Here is a 16,420-nt window from a genome sequence, read left to right as displayed (position 1 = left end):
GTGTGTGTGTGTGTGTGTGTGTGTGTGTGAATTTATTGGAATGTTTCACAGGCTGCAGTCCAACAATGGCTATTGTGAATGGAAAGTCCAAGAATCTGGTAGCTGCTCAGTCCCACAAGGCTGGTGTCTAAGGGGTAATGGACGTGCTGACAAGGTGAGGGCAAGCAGGGGAAGAAAGAACCCTTCCTTCTTCCATTGTCATTGCATATGCTTCCAGAAGGCGTGGCCCAGATCAAAGGTGTGTCTTCCTGCCTCAAGATCTGGACCACAAGTATGCCTGCTCTCCATTCCTGGATTGTAGTTCATTCCAGATACAGTTAAATGGACAACCAAGAATAGCCATCACAACTTTTGTGAGGGGTTGTTTGTTTGTTTGGACACAGGGTCCCATCTATTTCATGTAGTTTAGTTACTATATAGCTGAGTCTAACCTTGAACCCAAGGTTTTCCTGCTTCCATCTCCTGGGATTATAAATATTACCTGTCTTTCTTTTCTTTTTTCCTTTTTAATTTTTTTTAATATGGCTGGACATGGTGGTGCACAAACTTAGGAAGCAGAGGCAGGTGAATCTCTGTAAGTTCAACCTGGTCTATGTAGTGAGTTCCAGGGCAACCAGGACTTACACAGAGAAACTCTGTCTTGGAAAAACCATAGAGAAAGAGAGGGACAGGGACAGAGACTAGAGACAGAGACAGAGACAGATTTATAAACATTGGGGAGGGGGCTCAAGATAGGGTTTCTCTGTAGCTTTTGGAGCCTGTCCTAGAACTTGCTCTGTAGACCAGGCTATCCTTGAACTCACAGAGATCCGCCTGTCTCCACCTTCTGAGTGCCACCAATGCCCAGCTATAAATAATGTTTAAAAACATTTATTTATATATTTATGTGTTGTGCTAGGGCAGAGGACAAAACTTCAGGAGTCAAAACCCCCTTCACTGTATGAGTCACAGGGATTGAACTCAGGTCACCAGGTTTGGTGACAAGTGCTTTTACCCACTGAGTCATATCACCAGCTCTTTCTTGATCTTTTTTATTTTTAAGACTTATTTATTTATTATGTATATAGTGTTCTGACTGCACACCAGAAGAAGGCACCAGATCTCACTATAGATGGTTGAGAGCCACCATGCGGTTGCTGGGAATTGAACTCAGGAACTCGGGAAGCGCAGCCAGGGCTCTTAACCTCTGAGCCATCTCTCCAACCTCCACCAGCTCCATCTTTTCCTTCTCCTCCTTTTCTCACTTCTTTTATGGGAAAGCACCAAAAGTTATAACGTAGATGTGGGTGACTGGTAGACTGCCTCTCCCACCAGCTGTCTCTTGTGTATCTTGGGACCAGCACATCACCTTCTTGCAAGCTTCCATGTTGCCTTGCCATCCATCATGCCTTGTACATGGGGTAGATAATGAAATCAATGGACACTTAGCAGAATGCACAATGCACATGCCCCTCAATAATTAGCCATTGTTGTTATCATTAACTTCAACTCTGTTTGTTGGTCCCTCTCTGTAGCCCTGGTTGTCCTGGAACTCACTCTGCAGACCAGGCTAGCCTCAAACTCAGAGATCTACCTCCTCTCCCTCCTGAGTGCTAGAATTAAAGGCATCATACATCACCACCACCTGGCACTCAACTCAGTTCCTACACTTCCTATGTGCCACACAGTGCAAGAGACACAGATGCCAGAAGCTTAGCCATTGATTAAGAGAAGCTTCTAACTGAAAGTAGAAAAACCATAAGAATCATCTTCTTGGCTCTTGGTGGATAAGTCTGCCCTTAGCCACCTGGATCCCAGGAGTCCAGACTCTGGCAGCCAGGAGTTCTGGAATTCCCATCTCTTCAGCACCCCTTTGCGTTGTCATACTTGATGCTCATTTTGTTAGTCAAGATTTCACTATGTAAACTTGCTGGCCTGGCACAGCAGCTGGAAGTCAGATTAGCCTGGAACTCACAGATATCCTCTTGCTTCAAAGATCTTCCTGCCTCGGCCCCTCAAAGTGCTGGGATTAAAGGCACATCCCACTATGCCTAGCAATCTGTCATGGTTTAATTTCTATATGCTAGGATCCAGGTGCTGTCTGCCTCTGGGAAGGGGTCTGCTTCAGCGGGCAGGAGCTCCTAACACCACCAAGTAACATTGATCAGGAGCTCCTGTACCCATCCAGGTGTATAATCCCTTCAAAAGGGTTCAGAGCCTTTTAAGCTCTTAGTTTTAAGAGCTTAGGAGGAGATATCTCCAGCTGTTTTACTCGGCACACATCCTATAAACTGTAACCTGGCCCACCCAGGTTTCCAAAGCCTTCAGATAAGAACCACTGGGGTGCTTGCTGAATATGCAGATCACCGCACCCTCTCTTGGAATTCTAATTCTGAGGTCTGGAGGGAAGTGTGGAGCCCAGGCTTTAACAAACAGCCCAGGAGACTGGCATCCTCAGGCAAGCCCAGACATGGTGCTCTGCACAGTGGGTCTGAACCTCGACCAGAAACTAAGCTCAGTTCCTATCGAGTTCACCTAGAAGGCATGAGGCCATAGATTCAACCCCAATACCACACAAACCAAGGCACCAGCAGTGTAATCTGAGTACTTAGGATGTAGAGGCAAGAGGATCAGACTTTAAGGTCATCCTCAGCTTCAAAATGAGTTCAAGGCTAGCCTGGGCTACACCAGACTGTTTTGGGGAAAAACAAAATGCCTGGGCCGGGCTAGGATATCAAGATAAGCTTGATCTGTTATGCAAACCGTCGGGACATTTGGTGGCCTGCGACCAGAGGCTTCTTCCAGCCAGTTAGAACAGCTTCTACAAGACCATGCAGGTCTGCGGAGCCCCAGGGAGTCACTGCACCCTCCTAACACCTGCTCACAACCCAGCCTGTGAAAGAGCCCAAGTGTGTAAAGTGCCCAGCACATAGTAGGTGTTCAGTAAATGTTAGCCAGCTGCTAATGTGCTAGTTGGAGGCTTGAAAAGGATGGGATGGGGGTGGGGAGCAGCTAAGGAGAAAACCAGCAATAGCTGAGGAAAACATGAGGGCGGACGTCGGGACAGCAATTTACATTTCTTTAAAAGGTAATTCCAATCCTGCCTTCCCTTTTGAGAACACAAAGCCTAGGATCTTTCCATACCCAAGATTCTCTTCTTAATGACTCCATTCCAATGAACTCAATCATTTGAACGGTGTGAAAAATGTTCACCCCCTTGACATAAATAACACTCCTTACAAATATTTATTATATTGAGTCCCGCACAAACAAATAGGACTGATGGGAGTTACTTTGAGAAAATAGAATTCTTCAATTCCATCATGGGCAGACAAGGTGAGCAGGCCTCAGGGAGATGGAGCAGCGGTCTTGAGAGGAACTAAGACCTCCCAGGGCTCGGCCACGGCTGACAGGAGATGCAGCCAGCAGGCCCCAGCTTTTTTTTTTTCTCTTTCTCTCTCTCCGAAAACTCCTGTAGCAAGCAGGGAAGGGCCTGTCACCACCCAAAACACCTGGGTTAGCTATAGCTGGGCCTCCCTCTGCTCCCCAGGAGGGCGCTTTGGTATTTGAAGCTGACATTTGTCACCAAGGGCCTTCCTCTGTTCTTGCAAATTTCCAATACCCAGTACTTGCCAATGAAGGCTGTACCCCAGGCTGGCCTGGAGCTACCCAGAACAGAGGGCCGCCCCCACCCCAGCACTCCCTACCTGCTTTTGGATGAGCTGGAAAGAGGATCACCAGGGGTCCTGGAGAGGCAGAGTAAGGAAGCCATTGTTGTGGTTGTAGACTTGAAGCCAGAGCTCCAACACACCTCCAGCTCAGCGAAGCACAATCCGTAGCAAGTAACAGCCCGCTATCTCAGCAGTAAGACTTTCCTAGGTAGAGGGGTAAGGTGCGGGGGTAGCCCAGACCCACCCAGTCTCTGTACCCAAGACCCCCATCACAATTTAATCAGTCACATCTCATCACATCACACCTTCCCCCAGCAGGGGCTCCCCTGCCCTACTCCTCCAGGGGGGTTATAGGTTCTTAAGGCATCTCAGGAGGGAGGACGGGAGGGGGCGGGGCGGCGGTAGCTCAGATATAAGGGACCCAGCCGCTGTTTTCGGGTCCAGCCAGCCCACCATGAGTGCCCACCGCCTCCCCATTCTTCTTCTCCATGCCTGGTGGGCCCTACTCCAGCCCCGCGCCGCGACGGTGGCCGCCTTTCCTCTGTGGACACAGGGACAGCCTTCATCACCATCCTCTCTCGCGTACATGATGAGCCTCTACCGAGACCCGCTGCCTCGGGCGGACATCATCCGCAGCCTCCAGGCGCAAGGTAGGCTGCAAGCCTGGCCTCACCAAGCACCCAAGGGCGCACGACCTGGGAGGGGCGCGGTGGCTGCAGCGGGGACTGGGCACCAGGGGAGCTTCAGAGTCTGGTCTTAACGATGGTTGCGCGTGGGCAGGCTCAGGGCACAGCGCTGGTGGCCAAGTCGGAGAGGAACCCAGCGTCCCGGGGACATCGCCTTTGGGGTTCTAGTTTAGGTGGCAGAGAATAAGAGAATAGGGCGAGGCCCGGATCGCACCACTGAGCATCTGGGACCCTCAGTTTGCTCATCTGTAGTTTAGAAATTGCAGGACTTCCTTCACAGACTTACGTTGAGGACTAGGTGACAACACCCCAACGCTCCCAAAAACGCTGGGCACGAACCAGGCGTACAAATACAACAGGTCGTTACTGAGTTTTGTCCCGGCTGCCAGATTTCAAGGATCGGAAATTAGGGATCGGGTGCCGCGCAAGTCCAGAACTCAGGCAGTTCTCACTGCTGGGCCGTGTCAGGTGTCCTGGGTGAGCCCGGGCTCGGAACCTATTTGGATCGAGGTGTGCGTGTGTAGTTGGCCCAGTGACCTGAGTGTCGCTCACCAGAGTAGACCGACAGGTGGGTGCCCAGGAGAGGGAGTACAGACTCGGGACTCCCTTCCCGGGCGCAATCCACATCCCGTCGCCTGGGCAGCTTGGCCAGTCCGCGCCTGTCCTGCGAGGCCAGACGGCCCTCCGCGGGACCCGGACGCAATCCACATCTGCTAATCCGGTCTGACCCGTCGCCCTCCGGCCCTGGAGGCGGAGCCCCTAGTCCCTGCATACAGCGTCTGGGGTGAGACTGCCGGTGACCCTCTCCTGAAGGGTCATCTGGGGACTACTGGCCAGGACATCCCTGAGGTCGAGGCAATGGGAAATTGGTGAAGTGCTCGGCCCCTCCGCCTAGTGTGGGACGGAGGCAAAGCGGGAAAAACCTACCTTTCCAGTTCTCTTCACTTTTAGAAAGTTCTTGAAGGTTTATATAAGTGATGGGACAACCAGGGATTCAGGAAAACTGTTCAGGTCCATCCAATTCTGTTTCGAAGTCGCCTGAGTCCCACGGCACCATCATCTCACTCTTTATTTGCTTTTGTAAATCGGAGGACTTTAGCATTTTAACTATTTGCCAATGGTGTCAACTGCCTCCATTTCAGCAAAATGGCTCTGCCTGGAGGGAGTCTGGGGGAAGATCCGCATTCCAGGCCACTCCTTCCCTCTTGAGTCAGTAGGTAATCTGCCCCATCACAATGGTAGTGGGCTCTGTCAGCTGGAATCTTAGTGCCTGTCTGTGCCTCAGTTGTTCAGTTTAATCCTGTGCAAATGGCAGTCCCAGTGAGGGGTGTGTGTGGAGGTGGGAAGACAGTTCTTGTAAAGCCTTGGCATACGGGAAGCAAAAAGTGGCAAGGACCTCATGATAGCCCCTTGCCTACCTAGCTGAGGACTGGGGCAAGCAAAAGGCCTGAGTTACAACTCTTTCCTTTAGAACTGGAGGTGGCTAAACATGCTAATGATTCTTGCCAAATCCACACTCAGCACACAGTGGGTTTCAGGGTGGCCATGAGTCCCTTCCTCATACCCACACCATTGACCTTTACCATATCAATCGTTTAATAAGCTAGAGCCTACCTCTATCCCAGGAAACCCTGAGGGTGGCCCAAGTGGAAGCAGTTTCTTCCTGCCCTGCCTGCACACTGGTCATCAGTTACGAGCAACCACGTCTACGTACAGGGCCTTGCATCTAGCTACCTGACTGCCACATTTCATTCCTGAGTTTTGTTTAGCACACAACATCCCTTCTTTCTACTAAGGCAACTGAGGCCCAGAGAAGGGAAACCACTTGAGCACTGTCAAACGGGAACCAACACAGGAGAACTCCTCAAGTCCTGGGGGACTCGGGCTGCTGCTCTTAGCCAATGAAGCAGGAGCACCTGCTCGGAGAGGCCATTTGCAGATCACAGGCAGGCTGCTAGTACAGGGGCAGGACTGACCACCTAGCTTACAGGGTCAGTGGCATCTGGGGAGAGTCTCTAGGAAAGGGCTAGTTACTGTCTCCCGAAGTTGCTAATGAGGAGGGAAAGTGGAAATTAAATGAAAAGGCAACTAGAAATGGACAGGGAGAAGCCACCAGAGGCAGATGCTGGAAATTTCCTTGAGCAACTCCCCTAAGCTCAAAGATGTTCTGGGGATGGTTAAAAGCTAGGAGCTACACTGGATCATTCCAGATCCCTGCCTCCTCCAGAACTACTCAATATGCCTGTCACAGAGTCCTTGCTTTGTCTTATCTAATGAAACAAAACAAAAACACCAGAAAAATGTAAAACATTAAACCTCTAGATTTCCCCAAGTCCATGCATTATTTTGTTGGGGTGTGTGTGTGTGTGTGTGTGTGTGTGTGTGTGTGTTTGAAACAGGGTCTCATGCAGCTGGCTCTGACCTCAAATTCTGATCCTCCTGTTTCTATGTGTCCCCAGTGCTGGAATTACAGGCATGTGCCACCACACATGGCTGTAAAGCAAAGGAGAGAAAAGTAGGCTTGCAAAAAGTAGAAAATCACTTTTTTTTTTCTTTTTTTTTTTCCAGTCAGGGTTTCTCTGTGTAGTTTTGGAGCCTGTCCTGGCACTCTGTAGACCAGGCTGGCTTTGAACTCACAGAGATCCGCCTGTCTCTGCCTCCCAAGTGCTGGGATTAAGGGCGTGTGCCACCAAAACCCAGGTCTCTCTCTCTCTCTCTCTCTCTCTCTCTCTCTCTCTCTCTCTCTCTCAAAGAGTGTCTCATTCTGTAGGCCAGGTGGGCCACAAACCCACAGCTATTTGAGTGCTGGGATTGCAAGCATGAGTGCCATATCCACTCACTTAATCACTTAAAAAAAATCCATTAATGCACGCTAGTTGGAGACATCCACTATCCCAGTATATATCTCATTGAGTGAGGGCCTCCATCTTGGGTTCTTGCCATGGGGCTGCGTCTGTCCCGCCTATCTCTGTGAAGGATCAGGCACAAGAGGGCAGTGTGAGGATGCTGCAGGTAGATAGGAAACGCTGGATGAAAACAATCTTCTTCTTCTTCTTCTTCTTCTTCTTCTTCTTCTTCTTCTTCTTCTTCTTCCGGAGGAGCAGGTGGGGATAGGGTGGCCAGTGCAGCCTCTGTTACTTGTTCTTCCCGGAGAATTCTGGGGTTTCTGTGACATTTACATCTACCCAGCATGTCTGGAACAAGCTGCCCTGTCCACTAAGAAAAAGCACAGGGCTGAGAGGGTTGCTTGCTCAAGGCTCAACAGGGCAAGTAGAAGCCCAGGGTTAGGAAAGAAGGCCTCAGCTTTAGACTGGGGGGTGAGTGGTGGCTGAGCCATTCAGTCCTTTGTGTATGTGTGTTTCTTCTCTCTCTCTCTCTCTCTCTCTCTTTTTAATTTTATTATGTATACTGCCTTCTGCCTGCATGCCAGCAGAGGGCACCAGATCTCATTCAAGGTGGTTGTGAGTCACCATGTGGTTGCCGGGCATTGAACTCAGGACCTCTGGAAGAACAGTCAGTGCTCTTAACCACTGAGCCATCTCTCCAACCCTCTCTCTCTCTTTTTAAAAAAATATTTATTTAGGCCTCTTGAAGTTCCCACGCCCCCAACGCTCTGAGCTTTCTCAGTCTTTTAAACTCCTCTCCCTTCTACTATGCGGCTGCTAGTCTCAATGCATTGCTAGCATCTATGTCTAAATCAAAAGGCATGTTTTGCCTCCTGTCTGCCCTATTGTTTTTCTCTTAAACTCGAATAAAATCATCCTCGAAGCTTCAGAAAAAACAAAAAACAAAACCACACGGTAGCCACAGAAAAACAAGCATAGTCCCAGGTCTACTGGGAGATCAGTGCGTAAGGCTTCAAATGAAACAGTCCACCCCAAACAAAACAGTCCTTAAAACCTAACGGCTGCAGAATTACCAGCTCTGCTAATTCTGCTAATCCAAGAGGTGGTGCCGTGTATGACGTCATCCATGGCGCAGGCGCAGTGAAATGGCAGTGAGCCAGCGCAGACTGGCAGACTGGAGCAGAATGCCACGCAATGGCAGGCACGGGTTTGGTAGCCCGGGAGGTGGTAGTGGATGCGTTGCTATACGTCCTGCGTGCGGGAAGCGGCTGCGGCCCTGGTGAAGGAGGAAACGCGCAGATACCGACCTACCAAGAACTACCTGAGCTACCTGACAGCCCCGGATTATTCTGCCTTTGAAACTGACATAATGAGAAACGAATTTGAGAGGCTGGCTGCTGGACAACCAACTGAATTGCTCAGCATGAAACGATATGAACTTCCAGCCCCTTCTTCGGGTCAGAAAAAATGGCATTACTGCATAGCAAGAGTGTGTCAACGATTCCATGGCCCAGTTAGAGCATCAAGCAATGCGAATTGAGAATCTGGAACTGATGTCACAGCATGGGTGTAATGCCTGGAAAGTATGTAATGAAAACCTCGTTCATATGATTGAACATGCACAGAAGGAGCTTAAGAAGTTAAGGAAACATATTCAAGATTTAAATTGGCAGCGAAAAAAACATGCAACTCTCAGCTGGATCTAAATTAAGAGAAATGGAGTCAAATTGGGTATCCCTGGTAAGCAACAACTATGAGATTGAAAGGAATATTGTGCAGCTGGAGAACGAGATCTATCAAATCAAGCAGCAGCATGGGGAGGCAAATAAGGAAAACATCCGCCAAGACTTCTGACCTTGGGCAGAAGGGAAGGGAAACCTCAGGCCCCTGAACTTTCTCAGAGCAACTAGTTAGGTGTTCAGAGACTGTGGACTGTGTATACTGTTGTGTTGCTTTATATGTGTGTGTTAGCAAAATAAGGATTTTCAACATGTTGCTATTTTTGTAGCTATAAAAATCTGAGTTTTCAAAATGAGTATGGCTTTAGAATAATGACATATTTTGTAGCAGTTCTTTATTGAAGGCGTCAAATTTTGTAACTAAGCTGCTTTATTTAAGACTCCTAACATGTTTAGGAACTTTGAGTTTATGTTTTTGTTGAATAAAATTCATTTCTAAGCAAAAAAAAATATTTATCTATTTATTATGTACATTGTGTTCTGCCTGCATGTATATCTGCACACCAGAAGAGGGCACCAGATCTCATTATAGATGGTTGTGAGCCACCATGTAGTTGTTGGGAATTTAACTCAAGTCCTCTGGAAGAGCAGCCAGTGCTCTTAACCTCTGAGCCATCTCTCCATCCCATGTGTGTATTTTTCTTTTTTTTTTTTTAAAGATTTTATTTATTATGTATACAACATTCTGCTTCCATGAATGTCTGCACATCAGAAGAGGGCACCAGATCTCATTACGGATGGTTGTGAATCACCATGTAGTTGCTGGGAATTGAACTCAGGATCTCTGGAAGAGCAGTCGGTGCTCTTAACCTCTGAGCCATCTCTCCAGCGCACCCCCCCCCCCAATGTGTGTATTTTTCAAGACAGGGCTTTTCTGTGTAGCCTTGGCTGCCCTGGAACTTGCTCTATAGACCAGACTGGCCTTGAATTCAGAACTCAGAGATCTGTCTGCCTCTGCCTCTGGAGTGCTGAGATTAAAGGTGGGAACTACCACCACCCAGTGTCTTTCAGTTCTTACCCACTGTTCTCTGACTGCCCAGTGTGTTAAAAAGAGATGGCTAGAACAGAGATTTCAAGCTTACTCCTAGCTCTTCCTTCTTTCCTTCCTTCCCTCCTCTTCCTTTTCCCTGGCCACGCCCCTCCACAGTCTCAAGCCAGGTTGGCCCTGAACTCTCAATGAAGTTGGGGATGACCTGGAATTTTTGACCCTCCAATTCTACTTTGTAGGACAGTTTAAGCAGTGCTGGGGATCAAATCCAGGTCTTTGTACTTTCTAGGCAACAGGTTGACCAACTCAGCCACATCCCCAGCCCTTTGGTTACTTTTTCCTTTTTTTTTTTTTTTAATAACCTTTATTTGTGTTTTTTTTTTCCTTCATCTCTAAAATGGACTGTATCTGAGTGCTCTCTCACACACACACACACACACACACACACACAAGGCAGCTTGAGAGACTGAGACAGAAGGATGGCCCAGAGTTCCAGGCCATTCTAGGGTAAATATCAGGTTCCAATTCTGCCTGAGTTAGTATGAAACTCAGTATCAAAAGGCCAAAATAAATAAAATGGACTAGATGACCGTACAAGCCAGTAAGGGTGGGTGAGGGTGAGCAGTGGGTGACAGGCAGCCTACCCAGCTGGTGGTTGACAGAACTCCCTCTTACCCTGTTTCCTCCTCCAGATGTGGAAGTGAGTGGCCAGAACTGGACCTTCGCTTTTGACTTCTCCTTTCTGAGCCAAGAAGAGGATCTGGCTTGGGCCGAGCTCCGTTTGCAGCTGCCCAGCCTGGTGGACCTCCCCGCTGAGGGCTCACTCACCATTGAAATTTCCCACCAGGCTAAGCTGGACCCAGAGCAGGCCCCAGCCGACTGCCTGGAGCGAGTTCGGATGGAGCGGTTCACTGTCAGTCCATCTCAGGTCACTTTTTCCTCGGGCAGCACTGTCGTGGAGGTGACCAGGCCACTCTCCAGGTGGCTAAAGGACCCCAGGATACTGGAGAAGCAAATGTCCAGTCAGAAAGGAAAGTGCTGGCATCAGCCCCGAACCCCACCTGTCACTCTCACCAGCACAAATGTGCTCATGCTCTACTCCAACCGGCCTCAGGAGCAGAGGCAGCTGGGTGGTGCCACTTTGCTCTGGGAAGCTGAAAGCTCCTGGCGGGCCCAGGAGGGACAGCTGTCTGGAGAGAGGGGCCGATGGGGCAGAAGGCACCGGAGGCATCACTTGCCAGACAGAAGCCAACTGTGTAGGAGGGTCAAGTTCCAGGTGGACTTCAACCTGATTGGCTGGGGCTCCTGGATCATCTACCCCAAACAGTACAACGCCTATCGCTGTGAGGGCGAGTGTCCTAACCCTGTCGGGGAGGAGTTTCACCCTACCAACCACGCCTATATACAGGTAGGATGCCTACAATGGAACAGGCTGCTAGACAGGGGATGATGTTCAAGGTTTGCATGAGATAACTGGGTTTGGTCATTCAAGTACCTCCATGTTTGCTCCTGTGAGAATGTAGATTGTCACAGCACGGCGTCCTGTTTGGTGGGGTTATACTGGAGCGCTCTCTCTCTCTCTCTCTCTCTCTCTCTCTCTCTCTCTTTCTCTCTCTCTCAGCACTGAGTCCTGTTCCATGGGGGGTTACCACACACACACACACACACACACATGGCGCGCGCGCGCGCGCCAGGCTGGCCTCAAATTCATTACATGGCCCAGGATGACCTTGAACTCTTGCTCCTCTTGCCATCACTCCCCTAGTGCTGGAATTACAGGCATGCATCACCACACCCAGTCATTACAGTATTGGGGATCAGATCCAGGACCTCGAGTATGCTAGGCAAACACGCTACCAACTAAGCTACATCCCCAGCTTTTCCTTGTTCCTGTAATTAGGTGTTGGGAATAGAACAAAGGATCTCTGCTCCTCCAGCTCTGCCACTCTGGGAAAAGACATTCAAAATTGGACTTGGGGACTAGACTAGCCTTCCTACTCCTGCTCATTTCTTGTGTGACATTAAGCTGCTGCTTCTCCAAAGCCTGTCTATTTCAAAGCCAGTAGCATATTTCACAGGCATGGAGTGTGTGTATGTGTGTTTGTGTGGGGGGATCATGAGTTGGTTGCATCTGCAGCATTCAATTATTTATGAAAATAATTTTCTATTTTTGTACCAGATGAAACATCTGTTTCACTTTGGCCAGAAATACTAATTCTCTGCCCCAGCGGTGCGAACTTACTGATGCTCCCTCCTTCCTCCCTTTCAGAGCCTATTGAAACGCTACCAGCCCAACCGGGTCCCTTCCACGTGCTGTGTCCCTGTCAAGACCAAGCCTCTGAGTATGCTCTATGTGGACAATGGCAGGGTCCTTCTGGAACACCACAAGGACATGGTTGTGGAGGAATGTGGATGCCTCTGACAGAGCTGGGGGGAGTGCTGAATCAGCTTGCTCTCCACAATGCTAGAGAACTCCGGGGAGACCCCACAGTGTCTATCCAGGGAGCAAAAATGGAAGAAGGGCTCTGCCTGCCAGAGCTGAAGAGGAAGGCCTGCTCCCTGTGCACAGTCAGGCCTTAGACCTGCCAGGCCAGAGGCTACTGCAGGGAGGCAGAAATGGAGAAGCCTTGCAGGGACTGACTGGACTCCCTGGAATGGGGGTTATGAACTGTGCAAGTGCTTTTTAAACTTTGAAGCCCTTGAAATGGTGTGCAAAGGCTGGGGTATGTTATGTATTTATTTTTGTGGCCATCTGTAGCTTTCCTGTATTCTGAAAAGTGGTCTGTGACCCACTGTCCCTCCTTAAAGATCAGTATAATTTTATTAGATTAAAACTAGCCATTTGGCTCTCCCTGTTTCAAGCTGGGCTAGGGGAGCCCCACAACTTTCTGGCTTGCTGACATTAATGCAATGGTCTTCCTCAGGGGCTCCCTGATCTCTGGTAATGAGTTGTCTAACAATAAAGCACTGTCCAGTTCTATCAGGGCCAGCTGATGCATTTGACCAGAGAGGTGGGTACTTGTCCAAGAGGGACCGGCCATGGTGGACTGTAGAAGCCAGCCAGAGCTGTCAGATGTCTGCTTGGCAGACAGAACCCAAGTCTATTAAAAGTCAGTGAGAATTCACCTCAGGCTCTCAATGTGTGTTTTGGGATCCTGAGGTTCTGATCCATCAGGGATTGGGTTGTGGTCACAGCTTTTGCAAAGCGGCTCTGTGGTGTGTGTGTGTGTGTATGGGGACATTCACTGCCAGGCCTCTCCTTGTGAAAAAAACAGCAGATCCTGATTCCTTTGTAGGGTGTGCCCCTAAGGGCTAGGGAATGACTGTGGCTCACTAGGGACAGTCAGAGCTATACAATGAGATCCTGTCTCAAAACAAACAAAAATGGCCGGGTGTTGGTGGCTGGCGCCTTTAATCCCAGCACTCAGGAGGCAGAGGCAGGAGGATCTCTGTGAGTTCAAGGACAGTCTGGTCTCCACAGTGAGTGCCAGGATAGGCTCCAAAGCTACACAGAGAAACTCTGTCTCAAAAAAAACAAAACAAAAAAACAAACAAAAACCAGCATGAAACCGAGGGCCCTGGGCCTCCAACTGGATTGTCCTCTGAGTCTTCTCCCTTCTCTAAATCCTTAAGCCTTAACGTGTAAGACCTACTATGCTGGGGCCGAAGAGATGGCTGGAGGTTAAGAGCACTGGCTGCTCTTCCAGAGATCCAGAGTTAAATTCCTAGCAACCACATGGTGGCTCACAATCATCTTTAATGAGATCTGGTGCCCTCTTCTGGCCTGCAAGCGTACATGCAAGCAGAACACTGTATACAAACAAATCATCTTAAAAAAAAAAAAAAACAAACACAAAAAACCTGCTATGAATGCCCTGTTTTAACTCCTGATTCTGCTTGGTAGCATAGCAGAAGGAAACTCAGCTTTCTAAAGAAACTTCTACGGCAACCACCTTCCCACCCTTCCTCCCCCCCCCCCCCCGCCCCCGAAAAAACCCACAAATACCTTTAATCCCAGTACTGGGGATTGAGTCCAGCCTGGTCTATGAAGAGTTCCCGGACAGCCAGGGCTGTTACGCAGAGAAATCCTGTGTGTGTGTGTGTGTGTGTGGCGGGGGGTGGGGGGGGTGTTAAGTTCTATCACTAAAGTATCTGAACAGCTGCTTGTTCTTTTGGCTGGGGGATGGGGCTGCTTTGGGAGGGGGGCATGAAAGTCCACAGGCGCTCTCCCTCCTGCTAGCTTCCCATCCACTTTGCTCCAGCCTTGGCAGAATCAAGGCAGTGAGACTGGTCCAAGCAGGGACTGGGTTGGGCACAACCTATCCTGGGCTTGACAAAGCTGAAGGCCCATGACTCAGCAGCAAGGCTGGGTCCAAGCAAGCTCTGAGCTGAGTTTAGTCACCAGTGCTCAGGCGTTGGGATTGGAATCAGGATCTCACTCTGGCTCCTACCGGCTTCAAACTCAAGGTATTTCTGTTTCAGATTCTCAAACACTAGGATTACTCACCTCTACCACCATGCCAAACCAAATTTTACTTTTGCAAACGGCCTATGAGGTTCACTTGTCCCAGCTGCTTCCCCGAATGCTAACCCAGAAAGGTCTCATGGACACCACAGCAGTGCTGAGATCCAAGACACTTGGATGGCATCTAGAGGACTAGGCTAACCTAGCTTAGACCAAAGGCTTGACTTCCAGGACTCAAAACCACTATGGAGCTTAAGTTCTTGGAGTGAAGCGGCCTCTTGAGGCTGCAGGAGGCAGGTGCCTGCAGTTCTTACACATCCAGACAGCAGGGCCAGCAGAGCCAAAGACCAAGCTATTCGTGGCTCCAGCTTGTGGGAGTGTTTACAGTTGGCTGTTGAGTGAACTTGCGACAAAGCTCCCTGGTGACAAGGTATTGGGATGTAGGCATGAAGTGATCAACTACGTGTGCTGATCTTGCTTGTAGTGCTAGCTGCAGGACCACCGTGTAGTGCTGCCCTGGCTGGGGGTTTCTGGCTGCCATTGTTAGACAATGGCTCTGGATCTGGTCCACAGCTTGGCAGGATGCCTTGGACATCCCAAAGGACTGTCTCTGAGAACTATCCTATCTGAATGTGGGGCTTTAATAGTTACGTGCTCTCAGGGTAAAGGTCTGGTGTTCTGCAACTGTAAGCAGGGCCAAGAACAGAAACAATAGCTGCCTTACACACACACACACACACACACACACACACACACACACACACACACACACACACACGCACGCACACACCCTGGGTCTGGCAGTAGCAGAGGTAAGAGACTGCAGAGAACTGTGACCCTCTGCACCATAACCTGGGTTTATCTCCACCTTAAGAGCCCTTGTACAGCAGGAAGACCACCCCCCCCAAGGTTCTGTAGGTTATCTCAGCTCCATCTTCCCTTTAGTCCTAGGTCCATCTAGTTGCATCTGCTCTAACCAACACCTGCACAGAGGGTCTCCACAGGATGGGGATTCTCTCAAACAGCTGAGCTTAGTGAACCTATCCATGGCCACCAACGTAAGAAAGCCAAGGGAGGCTCATGTATCAGCCTAGAACAGTCATATACCATGCACATCAGATATTTACAATTCATAACAGCAGAATTACTGTTACAAAATAGCAATGAAAATAATTTAAATGGTTGGGGGGGGGTCACCACAACACGAGGAACTATATTAAAGGGTTGCAGCATTAGGAAGGTCTAGAGCAAGACACATATGACGCGGTGACCCTCTCAGAGCAGGGAGAGGCCACCAAGCTCCAGTGCTTACACTCACAGGACCAGAATATCAGTGGTCCATGAGAGAAACAGAAAACAGTTGGCTTATTCTGCCTGGCTCCTCTGAGCTAAGACTTGCCATATGTGAATAACCCTCAATAGTTCACTGGACACAGTTTTGGTGCGTGTGTATGTACGTAGCCCAGGCTGGCCTCCAACTTTTAGCAATCTGTTTCAGCCTTCTGAGCACTGGGGTTACAGGTGTGAACCAAGCATAGTATCTGAAAAAAAAAAAAAAAGCTGGGTGGTAGTGGTGGCAGGGGCAGCACCACCACACACCCTTGTTCCCAGCACTTGGGAGGCAGAGGTAGGCAGATCTGTGAGTTTGAGGTCAGCCAGGTGGTCTACAGAGAGTTCCAGGACAACCAGAGCTATTACACAGAGAAATCCTATCTTTTTTTGAGACAGGGTTTCTCTGTGTGGCTTTGGAGCCTATCCTGGCACTCGATCCGAGTGCTGGGATTAAAGGTGCAAGCCACCAACGCCAGGGCCAGAAATCCTGTCTTGAAAAACAAAAAATAGAGGTTGAGTTGGGTGACACAAGCCTTTAATCCTAGCACTTGGGAGGCTGAGGCTTGTGGATCTCTGCATTCAAGAGCAGCCTGGTCTATATGAGATGTTCTACGCCATCCAAGAGCTGCACAGTGAGACCCTGTCTCAAAAATAAACAAAAAGCTGAACATACTAAATTCAGGCTGGCTCCGTGGCAGAGTGAGATTGCAGCAT

The 16,420-nt window shown here is 49.4% G+C and overlaps 1 protein-coding gene, 1 long non-coding RNA gene and 1 pseudogene across 2 annotated transcripts; 2 read left to right on the top strand and 1 right to left on the bottom strand.

Moving 5' to 3' along the window:
- Positions 1 to 4,104: 4,104 nt before the first annotated feature.
- On the top strand, positions 4,105 to 12,331 carry Nodal (nodal growth differentiation factor). Its single transcript, XM_027388289.2, has 3 exons — positions 4,105 to 4,300; positions 10,602 to 11,317; positions 12,179 to 12,331. The coding sequence occupies exons 1-3, from the start codon at positions 4,105 to 4,107 to the stop codon at positions 12,329 to 12,331; spliced, it is 1,065 nt and encodes a 354-aa protein (XP_027244090.1).
- On the bottom strand, positions 7,050 to 16,076 carry LOC103159897. The gene is made up of 3 exons (XR_004772531.1): positions 13,916 to 16,076; positions 10,585 to 10,912; positions 7,050 to 7,552 (listed from the first exon to the last, which is right to left on the bottom strand). It is a non-coding gene; the product is annotated as an uncharacterized LOC103159897 (long non-coding RNA).
- LOC100762609 lies at positions 8,377 to 9,048 on the top strand (annotated as a pseudogene).
- Positions 16,077 to 16,420: the final 344 nt, after the last annotated feature.

Source organism: Cricetulus griseus, assembly GCF_003668045.3.
Source record: "Cricetulus griseus strain 17A/GY chromosome 1 unlocalized genomic scaffold, alternate assembly CriGri-PICRH-1.0 chr1_1, whole genome shotgun sequence".
NCBI lineage: Eukaryota > Metazoa > Chordata > Mammalia > Rodentia > Cricetidae > Cricetulus > Cricetulus griseus.
Note: the sequence above shows the minus strand (reverse complement) of the source record. Positions and strands in the feature narration are given on the sequence as shown.